The following is an 18,843-nucleotide window of genomic DNA, read 5'->3' as shown; positions in this document are numbered from 1 at the left end:
TCCACGTGGACAACTCAAACATGACATGCCAATCCACAAACACGAAACATCTTAGGGAAATGGGGCCAACTGTACTCATAGTTTACCTACCTATGTCCAGCCTCCCCCGCCTACCTACAGTAGACCCCCAACAGGCAGAGATACTCACGGAGACTCAAGACTCTTCCTACAGTGAGTGATGGACAGCGGAGGATCTGGAAAGAAAACAAAAGGAAGAGAGCTGAGCCCACAAAACAAAAACCAAAACTGGTACCCTCTCCCCCAGGATCCACAGAGAGGCCCGATGTATAGTCACAGAGGGGAAAGCCTTTCGCTTGCCTGGTAGCTCTATGCCCAGCTCAGAGGCCCTCTCTCCCTGTAGCCCTGGCCCATCCTCTTCTCTCCAATACCCTCGCTCTCCTCTTCCCCCTTCCAAATCAAGTCCCACTGAGCATGGAGGCACATGCCTATAATCTAAGTACTTGGGAGGCCGAGGCAAGAGAATCTCGAGTTTGAAGTCAGCCTGGGCTCTCTGTCAAAATAATAATAACAACAACAACAACAATAATAATAATAAAAGAGGACATGAAGTGGGGATGGACCTAGGATGGTCGGTCCTGGAGGGAGTTGGAGGTAGGTGTGGGGGTGGGGGGAGATAATAGGTATATGGAATTTTCCAGAAATGAACAAAAATATTTTAAAACTGCAACCCCACCGTCAGCTCTGCCTGCAAGCTCCCCATGCCCCTTTTTCCAGAGGAGAAGCACTACAGGTCGTTTGCCTGCCTCCCACTAGAGAACGTCCGACCTCAGCCAGGCCCGGACACGGGCAGAAGGACAAACACCTACCTTTCTTCCGCTTGAGTTTGCGCTTGCGCTGCTTGTTGACAAAGCAGGCGGCCAGCGTGCTGAAGAGGATGGCAGCCGCCAGGAAGCAGATGGTGGCCACTATCCCAGCCAACACTGGCCGGGCCAGCCCATCGTCAGTCAGGTCCGGCTGTGGGAAGATGTCTGCAAGGAAGGCCAGGAGCACTCATGGGTCTCACGCCTGCCCGAGTTTCCCCACCTACTCTGACGCTTGATCTCTAGGGACTTTTCCCTAAGGCAGACAAGGCTGGGGCCTGACCTCCACACCGGTTCTAACATGAGCCTCCAAAGAGGTGTAATGAGGGTGGAGCAGCAGTGTGAAGAGAGTTAAGAAAGGGACAGTCTATGACAGTCAAGCAACTTCCTTGTAGCTTACAAAGAAGAAACGATCCGGGCGTCTTCCCTCGTGAGGATAATCCCGAATCATCCTCTGTAGCTGTCTATCACTGTGAGTGCGGCAAAGTACTACCATGCATGCTATCGGGGCTCCCGGAGTAACCCTGCGAGCTACACAGACTCCCCTTCCCTAAGCGAAGACACCGACTGGCAAAGCTTGAGTGACTGGCTCACTCTGCTATTGGTACCCTAGCAGGAGCACAGTTGTTCCGATTTGCAGTCAGGATTTCCTGCCTTCTCCCATGCCATCTGTAGAATGAAGATACCTTGGGGATACAACTCTAAATCGGGGAGAGGAACTGTTACGACAGAACATAGGCCCATCCATCTTCTAACTCCTTATAGGACAGGCTGGCAGCTTCCTACAGCAAGGACTAGTGTATCTTGATCATTCAGGCTCCAGAAGCAGACTGGAGCTGTAGAGAGGATGAGATGGACTCAGTTCTCCCTCTCACGGTTAAAGAACAAGCTTTATGCAGGATTCACAGGCCAGCTAGTGACAGAGCCGGGACCAGATCCCAGACCACTGCCCTGGACACACAGGCCGTGAGATCAGTAAGTACCACTCTCAAAGAATGCCAAAGGGAAGTCCAAAACATTGTGATATGGCTGGCCAGAGTTTACTTCCACATCAACAATGATAACGGACAGAAAGAATCCATGTCACACTGATGGACCGTCATCTTGAAAAATAGGGGTGTTAACTACAGGGAATGCTGTTGTTGCTGCAGCCTCGCTCACCCAGATGGGCATGCTTCCTTAACTTTTGGGGGTCAGCCACAAGGCTACTGAGTAAGAACAGTTCACAGAACTGAGCGCGCAAAACACTCAAGTCCTCTACGTTGGCTCTGGCTGGAAGCTATTTTTCTAGGTTCTTCCATCTCTCTGCGTCTCTATCCTGGAGGGAAGCCAGAACAGAAGCAGCTAAGTTTTGCTGCCTATGGGAGATAACTTGAGTTTACATAGCACCCCAGGGTGCCTAATATGGGAGAGAGAGAAAAAAAATCACACTCTCCTCTTCCCCACAGTGCCCTTGGCTCCACGTCTCTCCTCCCATCTGCCCTCCCAATGCTGTCGTAACTCTGAGAGGCTCCCGACTAGAGCTCTCTGGCCAAGACCCTGGCCTGCCACCTGGCCCCAGAGGTCTCAGAACACGCTGCTCCCATAGAAGTAGTGCCTGGGCTGGCTTACTAAGCCAGAGCCTCTCCCGCACCAAGGGCACCGCTTCCCTGGGGAGGGTCTCTGCTGTGTTACAGGAACTGTGGAATGCAGAGAAGACATGTGGGAATGGGATCGGTGCCAAGAAAAAAAAAAAGATAAATGGAGAAAATGCTAGGGAGTTGGCTTTATTTAGTCTGAGGAAACACAAACACACACACACACACACACACACACACACACACACACACACACACACACACACAACTCTAGGGAGAGGAAGCAAGGAAGGGAAAACAACACCAAACAACAATTTTCCAAATAAAACCCACATAATTATAAGGAAGCCTATAATAGGCATCCAACAAACACTTGTTGACCTGCGGGATCTTCCCTCTAATTCAGGGGGCCGCCCCAGTACACAGCAGTGCTCGGGAGCCAAGCGACAGTGTAGAGCAGGCAGCACCCACTGACAAGATGCAATGGGTCTCCCTCCTCGGCGATCCTGCGGAAGGTATCAGAAGCCCAGCTCCATGGTGGGATAAAACAATGTGTCAGGAATCACGGGTCGGATGGACTTCATAAATGCTAGGACTCACGAGGTTTCAACTTGACTCCTGCTTCAGTCTCTAACCCAGCCTGTCCTCCCCGATGAGCTGTTCCACAAAAGGACACTCATGTGGCTCTAAGGCTTATGCCCTGGCTGTTGTTAGACAACGGGGGACCCAAAGTACCTGTGCTGGAGACACCGGCGATGTTGCTGGGTTCGCTGATCAGATCCTGCATGACAGCCAAAACCCGGAACTCATACCATGTATCCTACAATCCAGGGACAACACCCAGTCAGCTGCAGGGCTTAGGACCACAGTCACTGACCTTGTGCCTGACTTCCATAGAACAGGCTGCCCAGAGCACTGGTCCCAAGAAGTATTTAATGGTGACTGCTTGCATTTGGCCAACATTATAGTGTACATATTCCCACCATTCAAACTATGGACTTCAAGCTATGCCCATGAGTCCACTGAAAGACTGCAGAGAAAGATACACAATGATCTCTCAAACAGCATCATCAATCAATTCCAGCAGCCATAGAGAGCATCTAGGAAAGGGGAAATGGTAGGATATGTGAGATCTCTTCTATCTATGAAGCAAGTTGCTTTCTCTCTCAAGGAAAAGATGTTCCTGCTTAAAAGATGTCCACCAAAATAAAGAGGGAATGTGTTTCCTCCCAGGACTCTGAATTATTAAAAGAAGAGCCCTTCTCTTGGCCAGCCTAGAAGTCAACCTTTACAGGGCCTCTTCTGTCCACTCTAGCTGGGACCAGGAAACTGGGGTCTGGGGTCTGATGATCCCTACTGGCCTCACCCTGCTTTGCCCTAGTTAGTGTCTGTATTTGAGGAAAACCATCTGTGTAGCATTGGTCCCCAATGCCACTAAGATAGCTCTGGTCTAGGGACCAATCCAACCCTTGGTAGCAAACGAGGGAGAATCTAAGACCACAGATAAAGAGGGCCTGTGCTGGGCTTGACCTGATGCTCTGGAGGTGGGTCACTCAATGCTCAGTGGCTTTACAAATAGTTATGACCATTCCAGAAACTAAGAAAAAAGAGGCATGAAAATTAAAGTCCCCACCTGTGACAGATCCTTGGCAAAAAAGTCTCCATCGGTGCCTGGAATGGCATCATCCAGCATCTCCCAGCGCTCCCCGACTCGGAACTCCATGATGTATCGGTCGATGGGGAAGCTGTGGTTGGCAGGTGGGAGCCAGGACAGGAGCACACCCTGCTGGGTCCGGTTGGCTGTGAGGCACCTTGGTGGGGTCACCAGCACCAGAGGTTCTGGAGTTGTAACAGGGAATGCTGTCGCAGGAAAAGGAAGAAGAGAGATGAGGGCCACAAACCCCCAACCCAGTGTGGGAGGCAGAGCCTGCCGAAGGACGAATTTGTCTCAGAGAGATGAGAGGGTGTCACCTACAGTAGCCCTCCTGTTTCTAGGAAAGTAAGTCAGGGCTGCTGACCCAGAGCTCTGTGACTCTTTTCAGGACAGGGCAACTGCAAGACGACCAAAAACCTCCTCAAAAGGGAAGAAGCAGCGGGCACCATAGAGAAGAAAGAAAAGTCTAGTGCCGAGCACAGCCATGTGCCACATAACATCGACATCAGCACCATCCCTGATGGCGGCCCCATGAAATCACGGAGCTGAAAAATTCCTATCAGCTAGTAGGAGAGTACCACTGTAACAGAGAACAACAGGTTCCTCACACGTGTGAGGTACACTGGTATGAATCTGTGGCACTGAGGGTAACATGGCATGCAGCTGTGTACAGCGCAGAACATGTGACAAGAGTAGCTCCCAACCATGCTCCAGGATATGGTTTCACTATGCTCTGTTTCTCATGGCTAGCATGTACTCCAATAACAGAAAAGGTTTCCAATGAAAACAGCCCACGCTGTTCTCCCTGCCTCAGCTCCGCTGATCTAAAGTTCCCTGTCTTTCTAGGTGGCATTGTTTTCTCAGGTGCCGTACATCTACACAACGACCTCGCTGCTTAATGACAGGTTTCTTAGCTGTGATTTCCTCGGATGCTTCCCCCACTATTAAGAGGTACATGATTGTATCTTCTGTTCCCATCCCAGGAACTGGTAAGTTCTTCTCACGACACATGAGTCATACTTTTGATTCCATTTGGAGCCTTTGAGCTCAAAACGAGGCCCAGGACAGGCTTGGTGGTGTACACTTTTAATCCCAACACTTGGGAGACAAAGACAGGCAGATCTCTGTGAGTTCAAGGCCGGCTTGGTACAAAGTGAGTTCCAGGCCAGGTAGGGCTACACAGTGAGACCCTATTCAAAAACAAACAAACAAAAAATGAGGCCCAGCAGAGGAACTTCAGAGTTTGGGGTGAGCATTTTACACCTGCCATCCACGGGGCAGAAAGGGAGCTGGAGTCATGATCTCTAGTCCATGTGAAAAGAGTCTGCTTGCCAAGGCCTGTTCTTGGAACCCCAGAAGACACACCACTTCAGTCAGATAATGCAGAAGGACTCCTGTTCCCTTGTAGAATGGCCAAACATTTATACATATCATTGAACCCCTCCGTTCCATCTGAGGGTTCAACAGGAAAATAGCCAAAATGCCATGATATGGGACCAGGCAAACCCTTCAGAATGTCAAGTCTTTACTGGGAAATCAAAAGAAACCATTACAGAGAACACTTACTAAGGTACTGGCACACTCAGCCCTAACATTAGTTCTGTGACCATCTTTGTCTAGCCCAGATCTGCTAAGAATTAGCCCCAATACACCCAGCCCAGGGCCTCACCTAAAGTGTTCACAGTGACCACCTCACTGAAGGCGCTGGTTCCCAGCCTGTTCTGGGCCAAGACACTGAACTGGTATGCAGTCTCAGGCTCCAGGCTGTCTACCAGCAACCAGTTGGGCCCCGGTGGTACTGACAAGGACAGCCAGTCGTGGGGCCCAAACTGAGCCCGCTTCATCCTGGCCAAGAGAGAGAGAGAGAGGATGGGGGAGAAGGGGTGGGGTGGGTCACACTGGAGAGAAGAGCATGCACACAGGGTCCCCAAGGAAAAGGCAGTGAAAGGTCAAGCATTCCCAGGTTCAAGGGCAGGAAGAGGGATAACCAAGGTGGGGTTACCTGCCTGGCTCTGGCTATGCCAACTTTCATGGCACCAGGGCACACCCCACTGTGGTACCTCCCCAGTGAAAAGAGGTCCTCGGGTATAAGTCATGCTGAAGATACTGGTCAGAGTACCAATTGCACTGTGAGAGAATCCCACTCCAAGCGCTGCTTTATAAATGGGTTCTGCTTGATAGAATAGGGACACTGGATTTGAGAATGAGCAGCTAGGCAATGACATGGCTAGAAAAGGGACCTAGACAACCTTGACCGTCTACCCTACCAGGGAGAGACAAAAGTGTGGCCCAAAGTCATCCAGGATGCTGAGTTCAATCCAGTCCAACTTGGGTCATCTGAGGATATCCAAGGCATGTAACAAAAAATGATCGGCGTTTGCTTCGTAGCAGGACCAGGACTCCTAAGGCCTTGAAGGCTAGAAATCTCAATCAAGGGGAAAGTTACAGTGATGGAGAGTAAAGAGACTAGGGGTGAGGCTTTCCTCTCTAAAGCCGCCCTGCCCCTCAACTCCCCATAGGCAAGGAAGCCACTTGCTACGGATGCAGTCCCAGATGACACCACAGGGGGGAGACATTGTCCTGGGTAAGTGATACCCACAGGTTCCTCTCTAGGTTTTAAGACTCACTATGGCTACCAGGTATGCCCAATAATGTGAGCTGAGGCAAAAAGAAAGCATGGATGAAAAGGGGGGAGGGGGACAGCAGGAGCCAATGAGCCAATGTACCATATCAGTACAATGAGCCAGGGCCTGTCAGAAAGAAGGGAAAACCTCCTCTACCTTGGCAACTGACCTTCCCAACCAAAGCAAGTGAACAGAGTGTGATAAAGGAGATACAGATGGACCGCAGTATAGAGCAGCACCACAGGCAACAAGGGAGCCCTTCGCTGCCCAAATGTCTGTCCATCCCAGCAGACAGCTCTGCCATACCAGATGCCACCCTTCCCCAGCTCCGAGGGACACAGACAATGCAGGTACAGTTCATCCACGGGGCTCTCAAAACTCCCAAGGTATGCAATCAGGCTGAGAACTGCTGGGGAAACAGAAGACCCCTCAACCTCATGCTGTTGAAGGCTCTCCCTGAGGTTTACATCTGCTTCTTCCTCCTCCCCAGATTCAGGCTGAACCAGGCTGAAGGAGAAGGAAGTAAATGGATGGTCTTCCCCGCTTGAGGAGGGTGTCCGTGAAGCTGGAGGCTGTAGTTCCCAGCTCAGGATGGGAATGTTAGGAACGAGAGGCCCTGGGGACCTGGGAAGGGAGGGAGTGCCACTCGGCTTCTCTTCACGCCATCCCAGGCCTTGGGTCCTCATCCTGGTCCATCCATGCGTTTGTGAGACCTATCTACCCCGAGGTTTGGGCAAGGATCTTAAGTCCCTGGTCTGGTTAATAACAGACATGAAAATGACATGCACAAAGTCCTAGGGAGAGAATACAGACAGTGGAGGCAAGGGCAGGCATGGGAGCACCTGTTCTCCTAACGGGTACCTAGGACCTCTGGGCAAGGAACAGAATAAAAACCAGACCCTACCCTTCACATGCTATTTTATAACAGCATCAAGGTCAGGAACCTAGAGAAAGACTGCGGTAAGATGTAGAGTGAGGGGACACTGAGAGATGCCAAAGAGAGAGCAGAGGGGGGACAATTTAAGCCCAAATCAACATTCTAACCTCCAGGGTGGTGATGCAAGGATGCACGGAGTCCCTTGGAGACATCCCTAGCATCCTTGAGAACTCAACCACTGCCTGGCCCACTTTGCTGTCTGCAGACCCGGCAAGTACAGATCCTAGCCTCCTTGGGCCCACCACCCACCCCAGGATGGGATGGGATGGGGTGGGATGGGGCAGACTGGATGCCCTAAGTGGGGCAAAGGAGGGAGAAGCAGAGAGCAAAGCATGCGGGACTGACTCACAGAGGTCCGTACCAAACTGAGAATGTCTGCTCGTAGCCTCCATCATAGCCTGGCTCCCAGGACACATTGGCAGTTGTCATGGAGACCTGGACCCGGACACTGCCTGGGGCGTGAGGACTGGTGCCTGGAGACCAAGGAAGACAGCTCAGACCAAAAGAAGCCGAGCCTATATGCTAGGTCCCCATCACCTTCTTGTAGGAGACAGGAGAGGACAGAGCATGTAGTACCAAGATGCGTCATAGGAAGCGGCGGCGACGGCAGCGAGGGCAGGATCCCAAGCCCACCCTGGCTCTGCTGGAGTCCCACCTGCCACATAGGCATCCCCAGCAAGAACACAGGCCAGAGGAAAAACAGAACCCTCCCTCATCCTGCCCAAATTCCCATGCATCTTGTGAGCTAAGAAAAACATTCCCTTGACATCCTAGGAAAAACCAAAAGTCACATCCCCCAAATCTCTAGCTCCAAGAGACAGCCACATTGCACACAGCAGAAAACAGTGAGCCAGGCCTAAGGCCAGCACCTCCTGCGGATGAAGGATGTGACTCTGAGCAGGAGCTCCCCTGCTAGGCTGTGAACGACAAGATGCTGACCACTTTATCCACAGCCTAAACTGGCAAGAAAATACTGGGTTGGCTTAGGGTACAACTGTGGCTGTCAGCCTGTCAGAGACAGGCTACACTACACTCCGGCTGACAGGTCCTGAGTCATTGGAACAAGGAGTACTAGTCGCTTCCTCATGCCCCAGGCTATGGACACCAGCCCTACCCTCAGGCAGCTCAGTGCCTGCCTGGCCAAGGTGCCACATCTGATTCTCACTCTTCCTACTCCCGTCTCCACGTGCCTGTCCTCCCCAAGACGGGACCAACATGGATGCTGAGCCCTGCTGCCAGAGTCCCCTGAGGTCAAGGGTTTCAGGGTGTAGCCCTTAGCCTAACTTAGGAAAGCCACCTGCAAAGTGAGCAAAGTCCCCCCAGCTGGCCCGTGCAAGCGCGTACCGACGACAGTGAGGTGGGTGCTGGCAGTGATGCTTGTGACCACGTTGGTGGCAACACATTCCCACTCCCCGTGGTCCTCCTTACTCAGGGCACGGAACTGGAGACTCCCACTGGGCAGGGCGTTGTGCTTGCTTCTGCTGGGCTTCCCTACCTTAGCCAAACAAGGAGCAGGGAAGAGGATGGGAGCAGGGATTCAGGTTAAGGGATGCTGGGCTCACAACTCAGGAGTCTCAGCAATCCCTGAGTCCGTTGCCAACACGCCACCACTGTCCACTCATGTGGCCTCCCCACTCCACCCCCCAAACATCTGTCCTGTCCCCACAGGTCCATACAGAACCACCACTGGATCCTCCCTGCCTCCCCCACGGTGCAAGAGCTCCAAAGCCCAGGTACCTTCCTCCAGGTGATGACAGGGAACGGGTCCCCTGCCGCTGCACAGGGGATGAGCAGCTCCCGGCCGGCCTCCTGCCTGTACTCCCAGCCTGGTAGCACCGTGAAATACGGGGGGTCCTAATGGACGCACAGAGACAGTTGTGAAAGGTTGGCCACAGGAAGACTGACCACCACAGGGGGGGAGGGGAAGCATGCACAGTCCTCCAGACACACCTTCAGGACAAGCCGTGCGGGGGCAGACTGGCCCATGGTCCCCAAAGTGTTGTAAGGCACACACGTGTAAGTGCCAAGAGCCTCCTCTGTGGCCTCCTCAATGCGAATAGAGCCATCGTCCATCAAGGTCCAACCCAAGTTCTGCCAGACACAGATAAGAGAGCAGGGAGCCAGGGTCAGGATACAGGCACTGCACCCCAGCCACTTCCAGGCAGGGTCTGAGCTGGGCTAGACCGAGTACAGGCTGGCACTGGCACCCCCTGTGGGCCTGGAACACAGCCAGACTCCTGCCTGATCATGGCTTTTTGTTTGCCTAGGCTTTTTAGGAGGAGTGGGGCTGGCAGAGAACCAGAGCCCAGAGGCAGCATCTTGACTGTCAGAAGGATGCCCCTCGTCCTGAGTCCCAACACTGCATCTCACTCATACCTTCTCTACCTGCAGCGGCCGGCCATCCTTATTCCACTTCACCACAGTAGCAGGTGGCTCTGCATCCACAGGACAACGGATATAGCCATGGATTCCCACGGGCACATAAATTACAGGGGGCATGTTGAGGACACGGGCTGGGTCTGTGAGAGGGGTGGTGTGGAAAAACATGAGAAGCCACGCGATCACTCAAAGCAGAAGGTAAGCCAGTGCACACTCCCCGTTCCTTTGCAAAAGAACCTTTACATCTGCTACTTCAGATTCTCAACATTCAGCACAGGGCTAGGAGCCCGGGCCACCAGCAATCCCACTCTCCAGCACTTACAGCCTAGGGGCCACACGCAGCAGGCTGGGGCAGGCTGCACACTTCTTTCACCTGCCCAACTTGCTATGCTTTTAAGAACCTTAGGACGTGCAAGAATGCATGGAGGCACTCAAAGGCACATCTCAAATGGCCCTGGTCTTCAGAACTCGGAAATGGCTCTCACTGCAGACATTACCCCAGCCCTGCCAAGCCAACAATGACCATGCACTTCTCCAACTACTTTGTATCCTGAAGTTTCTCAGGAGTAAGCAGTTAATTACTTCACATCCTACACCAAAAGAGCAATGTCAGGTCTATGTACAATGCTGTCCCAAGCATAAGGATTGATATTCCTTCCGCTGGATGTCTGGCCTCCCTTGGCCACAGTATTCCACTTGACTCTGCAGTTGAAGGTAAACTCCACCACGGCCCCAGGACAGAGAGCAAGAGGCTCAGCAGCCCTTGTGCTGAAAGTTAAGTCACATTTTCTCATTTCTCCCCAGGACCCCTAGGGCTACAAAGGAGAAAGATCCGGAGCTAGGAAGGCTGTGATAAATGAGCTGGTACCTTTAAAGCATTCTGAGCTCTTCAGAGAACAGCCTTACATAAATACCAGGCCGGGTTATATATTTAGATGTAGCTTCCTACTTTTGTATGATAGTCTTTTTTTTTTTTAATTCCTCCAAGGTTTTCAAAGGGTTTATGAATGGGAAATACTCTGAGCACGGCTCTTTAGCAGAAATAAAGATCCTTGTCTCACCCACCTATAAATCTCAACTCCCTGGATTCTCTTTGAAGGGAGGAAGGGGGTAAAAAGGGACAAGTGGGAGTGGGCGGTAATGCTGGTGCTGAGGAGAGCCAGGGAACCCAACACGCCTCTGCAAGAGAATAGTGGCCCACAGCTCCCAGGATGGAGCCGTCACCTTGGCTGGCTTGGCATCCTTCTGAAGGCTGATCCCTGTTGGCTTGCTCATGCCTGCAACACTGCCACCCTCGGGCTCCTGTGGCACTGCCCGCATCCAGCCCAGAGGGACAGACACGCCTGCCAGGTGAAGCAGCCCCTTCCTGGAGTCCCCAGGATTGCAGGAGCACATCCCGTCTCCTGCTTTTCCCACTACGGGTCTAGAGGGACCCACCCAGTGCCCTGGGCTTCCCGACTCATCAAAGTCTGGAACTGGCACCACAGCGTGCTACAAATCCTCGTGAGTCGTCAGCAGTGCCAGAGAACTGAGGCCTCTGCTCCCACCAGCAAAGTCACCCCACAGAAATGAGAAAACACACAGCATGAGGAGTGAGGTGGGACATCGTACGCCCAATGGAGATTCACCTCTGTGACCTTGCCTGTCCAACAGCAGAGCCATGCAAACACTGGGACCTGTGCGGCCATCAAGGGGAGCTCCCAAGACCACCAACTGTTCCTCTAGTTGTCCTCAGCTCAGAGGCTGACTTAGGCCACCATGTTACATTGTTCATCCCTGCCACTCCATGTCCTCGGGTGTCCATAACTCTCCCACACCAGCATTCCAATAATGGAGGTCTGTCACCTATAGCAACAACCTGCGGCCTTGGTTGCCTGAGTGACAGGGCCATCCATGAGTCAAAAGGAAGACATTGATCTTCATTACCCATCTTCCCATCTCACTTTGTCATGATGTCCAGCTTGTCACAGGGTAGGAAGCAACCCAAGGTGCCCAAGTATTAATGCGAGGTGGGATCTAGGGCTCACACAGAAGCCCTCTGTGGGTCTGGTGGAACAGCAGTCAATGAATTCGAGTCTCACAGCCCCTGAGGAGAGGGACTGGGGAGCCAGAGGGAGCCAGGTATAGAAGCAGACCAAGTCACCCCAAAAGGTCCTGCTCCACTCAGTACACAATGTCCATGTGTGGAAAGATAGAGGGCAACTGGCAGAGAAACTAACCCTTCTCCCTCAGACACCTAGGAAAATTAATTCAAGGCCCAGGTAGAAACCAGTATAATAACACAAGGATTACCATTCTGAATGACAAATGTCCAAAGCGAAGGTCTGTTTATCCTTGAACATGACCTAAACTTGAACCAATGAATTGGCTGACACCCAGTGATGACGAGCCCACAGAAGATATCTGCCAGTATCAGTTCATTCTATTGACTAGACTGGTCATGGCCTCCTCTAGAGGAGGACTATTCCTCCCTTGGATGTTCCTCTAGTCCTCAGAAACATGCTGGGTCCTCAATTTCCAATCTAGCTAGTGCAGCTTGCACCTATTAGAATGTCCAGAACCCTCTCCCTCACCCCTACTCACACTGCACAGTCAGGTATGCTGAGGCAGAGGGGGAGCGCCCCAGGCTGTTGCTGGGGACACAGGTATACTTTCCAGCATCCTCTGGCTTCACTCGAAAGATGATCAGTGTCCCATCAATCAGGATCCGCACTCTTAGCTTCAGGTCACTGCAAAAGAGTGACAAGCAGGCAAGGAGAAGAGGGATGTTGGCAGGGATACAAGCAAGGTAGCAATGAGTCCCTTCACCTCCCCTAGCGGCAGCAAGGTGACTGCGGGTTCCCAGGCACTGCCAGGGTCCCTCTCTCAAGGTAGGGGCCTGTGGGGACCCATGTGAGAGGGTTGGAGCAGGGTGCTGCTCACTTCTGGAAGTAGACGTTCTCATCCTGCCAGTACCAGGTGTAGGTGAGGTTGCCGGGATACGCCTCTGCCCTGCAGGTAAGCAGAGCATCCTGGGAGATGTTGACGGTGATGTTCTCAGGAGGGGGAAACAATGAAGGGAGGCCCTGGGGAGAACAGGGAATAAACATCACCTCTCCTGATTGGGAGGGCTACCATGCCAAGCCTCCCAGGAAGCTCTGGGATGCTCAAGATGGGGTGTCCCAGCAGCAGAGCCCAGGCAGTTATCAGGGAGATGCTCCCAGCTGCTGTGAGGTTCGGGGGCCCCTACTGTACCATATCTGCAATGGCTCCATGATTTCCAGACCAGCCGTTTATAACCCCCATACAACTTTCCTGCCCAACTCTCTCCAACAGAGCTCAGGTTGGAAGGTACAAAGCCTGATCTTGTCTCTGAAGTAGACAGACTCTTACACTGTTCTCTTGTTGGAGGTTCTGGCCACTCAGGAGAGGTGTCTGGGGAGCCAAGAGGCAAAGCGCAGCCAGCCTTGGGACTGGTAAGCCAGACCTCAGCAGAGCTGGGCTTCGGCCACCCTCCCTTAAGGGGTATGCCGCTTCCCACCCTCCACCTCAGCTCCCGCTCAGCCCTCAGAGGCCAAAGGAGAGAATGTCATCACGGTTGCCCTGCCAACTAGACATAAGCACCCTAACTCCCACCATTACTCCGGCATGCAGAGACCCCCCCTACCTGACACCCTTCCCATCCTGGGCAGTGGATGCTCAGCCCCTTTCAGGGCACTCTGGGGCCAGACAGTCAGGCCAACATCTCGCAGCTCACTACAGAACCCAGCTTTGCTCAAAGTCTCTGACGTTATTTAAATGTCAGGGGCTTGGATCATTGTCCTGTCCTTATGTATTGATGCTGCCCCTAATGGATAGATGACCTTAAGGTGTTTCCTCCCTGATGAAGGGGGAGCCATGGCCCCAATGCCCTCTCAACAGGGAATCAGAAACGGCTCAGCACACTACCTGTCCTCCTGCCACGCCATTTCTCAGCTGACCAGGGTGGGAGACAGGGTAAGTGATATATGTAAGACAGGCCCCACCCAGCTCCTCTAGCGCCCCCAGTTGGGCAGGCTGTGCCCTGAGAAAATGTTCTCCATGGGTCAGCAGGCCTGGAAGCCTCCTGCAGAGTTCCAGAGATACAGAGGCTGAAAAAAGTCTCCCTACCTTGAACAAGCAGATGGGTTGTATGCACAGCTCTCACCCTGGATGCTATATGCTCGGCAGGTTATAGGCGCCTCTGTCTTCCCGACTGACTGATGTCACTGTCAGGCTACCGTCACTCACCTAGAGGCCCAGAAAGAACTCAGCATCAACCTGTGGGCCGCACCAGCGTGTCTCTGAAGAACAAGATGAGTTCTGAGAAGCTGTAAGTGGCCTCAGAGACTCATATACAGGGGCAGAGAGAGGACAAGGGCCTCCTTCTTCACCTTCCTACAAAAGGCAGCAGAATGCTTGCCATCAAGCCAGGCCATTGGTTTGTCTGCCGCCACCCTGGGCCCGCACACATGACATCAGCGGCCAGCTGCCTTAGACGGGGAGATGGGTAGGGAGAGAGGATGAGGAAGAGTGGTTGCGGTACCCGGGATGACAGCTGCACTCACCTGGTACTTTCCACTAGCACCGAGGAGGGTCCCTTCCTTGAGGCAGGTGACGATGGCTTAGGGTTCCCAAAAGCAGTGCAAGTCATGGTAATACTTCCACCTTCCTTGGCCTCAATGTACTGGGGGGGTGTTTCTGTAAAGGTGGGAGGGGCTGCAAAGAACACCAGGAAAGTGAGAGACAGACTCCATCACCCACCTGTGCAGAACTCTGGAATATGCAGGAACCAAGGAACAAAAGCAGAGCGCAGAGACTTCTACCCTGTATCTACCAATGTATCACGCAGGTTGGCGGGGGGGGGGGGGGGGGGGGGGGGGGACGGACATGATGGACCTACTGATTATGTGAGGTTATCCTCTCCCATGCTCTGAAAGGATGAATAACACTCCATCCTGTTTGGATTATCGGCTCTTAAGAGACTCAGCACCCTCTGCCTGAGCTGCTTGCAGAGACAATCTGGTCAACTTTGACCTACTCTCAGCCTGGCTGTCTGCAAATCCTATACTCATCCAACCGAACTTAGCTACTACCCAGTAAGGTATTTAAGAACACCTACTATTGGAAGCTGCTGTGCTCAGTGCTAGGAACAGGACAAACAGAACTGAAGAATCTCCCACCTCCCTTCAGGATTATCACGCCAAACAGGGGCTCCTACTTCCTGTGTCCCAAGCCCATTCATTTACAGGAGAGTTCTTGACTGAGTCCCAGCAAGGCCTAATACAGGTCCAGGCTAAAGATGCTCAATCCTACTTTTACCTCAGTCCACAGGCAGGGAAAAATCTCCCACCTGCCTGCCTCCTCGTCTTTGGGTCCTGTGGATAAAGGCGAGCAGTGAAGGCCACTACCTTCTTAATTCTCCCCTGATTACACGAGGTTATCCTCTCCCAGGCACTGAAGGTGGGAGTAACACTCCATCCTGTTTGGATTATCGGCTTTTAAGGAGACTCAGCGTCCTTTGCCTGAGCTGCTTGCAGAGACAATCTGGTCAACTTTGACCTCTCGGACTACTGGCTTCCATGCTCTTCCAAAATGACTATTCTGAGTCCTAGCACCAAAGCCAACAACACTAGGATAGGCCATCCTGGCTTCCTCTCAAGGGCCCAAGTTCAAGTACTAGCCTGCCATACCATCTCAGGCAGGTTCTTCAGGCTCTCAGGGCTTTCGCCTCTAGAAAATCCTCCTCCCTCTAGAATTGAGGTAGGTAATGAAAGGGACAAGGGCTTATGAAAGATCTTGTGTAACACGCAGAAAAATGCTTCAGCAAACTCTGATTGCTCTGCCATTATCACCCCTGGGGGCTTTGGTCTGAAGACGAAGGAAGAGCTTCAGAAAGGCTCTTTCCACCTCCATAGAGCCATGCCCCAAGAGTCAGTCAGAGGGCACCAGAATTGGATCCGGCCTACACCGGACACGCCCTCCTGCTGACTCTAACAACACGGGCTTTCTGTGTTTCCTCTGCAGCAAGAACTTCCAACCTCAAGACTGTCCATTTGCAGAGCTCTCGCTCGGCCTGGAACTCTATATCCAGATCCCATTTCGTTGATGCACGTGAGCAGGTGCCTTTCCCTGGTGCCACTAAATGCTCAAATTTCCTGTCGCTCCTGGATGTAGAGTGCTCAACAGACATTTCTTGAATGGAAGAATGAATGAAATAAATGAATGAAGACCTGCAATGTACACAATGTCTATAGCCCAATACAAACGCAAGTACATCAATCCTCAAGGAAGCAAGACCAAGCAGGGCCATGTTGGCCTCAAATCTCCAACACCTATAGCTGGTCGGGTACACAGGACATTTGGAACTACAGGGTGAATAAAGAAGTACATTCTGTCACATGAAACGCACATCCTCAAAAAAAGCAGTGCTCAGCCCACGTTCAGAAAGACTAAAAGCAATGGTGGCAAGCCTTCCCAAGTCCTTGGAAAAGTGTCCTGGGACTCCGGCCTCCAAGCACTGAGAATGTGTACTCAGACCAGAGCCTACATTCACCCACCCTGCCCCTGAAATTCAGTTAACTCAACCACAGCCTCTATTACCTCTGGTGTCAAGCTTAAAAGAAAAGATAATAAATTAAATTATGTCCTGAAGTGACAAATTAATTACTAATTACATAATTACTTTATTATTTAGGTGCTAATCAGGAAAGTACTTTGAACAATTTCAAGTTTTCAGGAAAATAATGGTTTGACTCTCAATTATTTACTGAATTAGGTGTTAGCTTGCCAGCTGCATTTCCAGGCTTAATTCCTCTTGCAAGTGCCCTATAATTAATAGCGCAGGTTGAAAATAAGCTGGCCTCTCCTCCAAGCCATACACCAGACCTAAAGTAAGACTCGGCTTGGGCTTCGGAGGTATTTTACGTGTGACAGAGGAATAATTGGGATTGTTTCCACCCCACCAGTCTTCAGAGAAAACACAGGAGGCGAATGAGACCACTTGTAGCTTATTTTTGTCCTGGGCTTTCTGGCTCCAAAGGTATCCCTGTCACAAAACGCCTGACACTATACATTCTGCTCTGGGTGTGGCACAAGGCTGGCACCCGCTCCTTTCTGTCCAGAATGGAAATATTTACACAGGAAGAAATTTTGGAAGAGAGGAAATGGGGGCCTGGGTGGGAGCCCTCTTTCCTGAAGGCTGCTGCTCTGTTCTACTTCTTACTGGCTGGCTCCTGGGTGATAGTGAACTGCACTCAAAGGCCTGGAGCTCAAGCACAGAGCAGATGGTAGCTCCACCTCAGGACTCTGCCCGGAAGTTGCAAGTCCACAGACTGCCTGCACTCCCCAACTGAGGTGCTCTCCTCCAGGTTCCCAAAGGCCCAAAAGTCCCCATAGGGAAGGAGCCTTCCCACCTCACTCCCCACTCTTGCCTAAGTTCCTCCCTGGCCAGGTTTCTGGACAGAGGCCATGTCCTCAGAGAGGCTCTCCTCTGTGCTCTCGAAGGCACAAGGCAATCGTTTCTTGACATGACTGGAAGCCTTAAACACCAGGATTGGGTCATGTCCCCTGCCTGACTCCCAGAGCCTGCCAGAGATAGGACATTGGGAAATACATCTTGAATGGATAATTTTTGGTAGATTCACAAGGACCTCAGTGCCCTCTAGCCTGCTATCCTGGCCACCCACATTTTGATCAGCTTGTTTCTTCCCCACTGTGAAAATATGGTTGCTCTCTTGCCCATAACTGCCCTCTGATAATTAGTGCTCAAGACACAATCTCACAGAGCAGTCCCCTGAATCTTGCAACATCCTGCAAACAGGTTATTTCCGAGAAAGCTGAAACTTAAAGAGGTGATTTAACTGGCCCCAAGGACTTACTATGCAATGGGTTCAAGAAATAAGCCACATCTTTGACAGGTCTTGGTCCATGTCTATTCCACTCTGAGAAACTAGAAATGCCTGAGTAATCAACTCATGCAAATGAAGACAATATCCAGTAGAAAGTAAGTTCCCAACAACTCTACCTTCCTGAACATGAATCTTGGCTGCACAGCTGGAGTCTGGGTTCCCAGAATAGACACCATCAATCAGGATGATGGGAGAGCTAGGCCACACCTCAAGGCAGTTTCAGGCAGTAGGAAAAGGCACAGGAAAAGAAGAAGAAAAAAAAAAGAAAACAATAATGATGGTGATGATGATGATGATGATGATGATGATGATGCAGGATCTCCTCACTTGTTGCTCAACCATAGAAGCCCTGAGCAGCAAATCTACCTTCTGAGTTATGATCTGCTTGGGTTCCTGAAGAGAGGAGATTTCCCTGCACACACAACAACTGGTTCAAATGGTCACAGGAAAGCCAGCTACTGCTGGAGAAAATCCACACAAGGTTTAAAAATCTGCCTTCAACAGCAGAAGCCAACAGCAGTTAGTGACGAGCCTGCCTCTCACCTTGGGTTCACCAGCTTTCAAGTGTCCTGCACTATAGGCCAACACGCTTGCTAAAAACAATCTCTTCCGGGGTTAAGAACATAACTTTGGCAAAAGCATGTGCCTGGCCTGCACAAGGCCTTGGCTTTGATTTCCAACACTGAAAAAGAAATATTTATCTCTTAGGACAAAAACTAAAATCCTCTGTTCTCCCAGACTCTGGACAGGCTCCCAAATACAGGGAGAGCATAAGTCTACCCAACCCCACTAGAAAGGAGAGAGAGAACCATTCTTCAAAGCAGAATCATCTCGAGAAAAATTTCTAATTTAGGAGCATCAATTCTCAGGGCCACAGCATCTATATAATCCCAGATACAGTACATCTCAGCACGGATGCTATTAAAACCTCATCCTATATGGAG

General features: G+C 51.6%; 1 protein-coding gene across 1 annotated transcript in view; it reads right to left on the bottom strand.

The window, feature by feature from the left end:
* Igsf9b (immunoglobulin superfamily member 9B) overlaps nucleotides 1-18,843 on the bottom strand; it is a 55,597-nt gene that overhangs the window by 23,514 nt on the left and 13,240 nt on the right. The window contains 18 exon segments of the mRNA XM_006976571.4: nucleotides 149-194; nucleotides 828-989; nucleotides 3,134-3,218; nucleotides 4,032-4,258; nucleotides 5,722-5,897; nucleotides 7,975-8,086; nucleotides 8,958-9,108; nucleotides 9,351-9,467; nucleotides 9,564-9,704; nucleotides 9,990-10,132; nucleotides 12,576-12,721; nucleotides 12,915-13,036; nucleotides 13,038-13,057; nucleotides 14,121-14,151; nucleotides 14,153-14,182; nucleotides 14,184-14,240; nucleotides 14,558-14,610; nucleotides 14,613-14,708. Coding sequence (XP_006976633.3) covers nucleotides 149-194; nucleotides 828-989; nucleotides 3,134-3,218; nucleotides 4,032-4,258; nucleotides 5,722-5,897; nucleotides 7,975-8,086; nucleotides 8,958-9,108; nucleotides 9,351-9,467; nucleotides 9,564-9,704; nucleotides 9,990-10,132; nucleotides 12,576-12,721; nucleotides 12,915-13,036; nucleotides 13,038-13,057; nucleotides 14,121-14,151; nucleotides 14,153-14,182; nucleotides 14,184-14,240; nucleotides 14,558-14,610; nucleotides 14,613-14,708 — 1,915 coding nt within the window.

This window comes from Peromyscus maniculatus, chromosome 7 (genome assembly GCF_049852395.1).
Source record: "Peromyscus maniculatus bairdii isolate BWxNUB_F1_BW_parent chromosome 7, HU_Pman_BW_mat_3.1, whole genome shotgun sequence".
Classification (NCBI taxonomy): Eukaryota; Metazoa; Chordata; class Mammalia; order Rodentia; family Cricetidae; genus Peromyscus; species Peromyscus maniculatus.
This window is presented reverse-complemented; position numbering and strand designations above follow the sequence as displayed.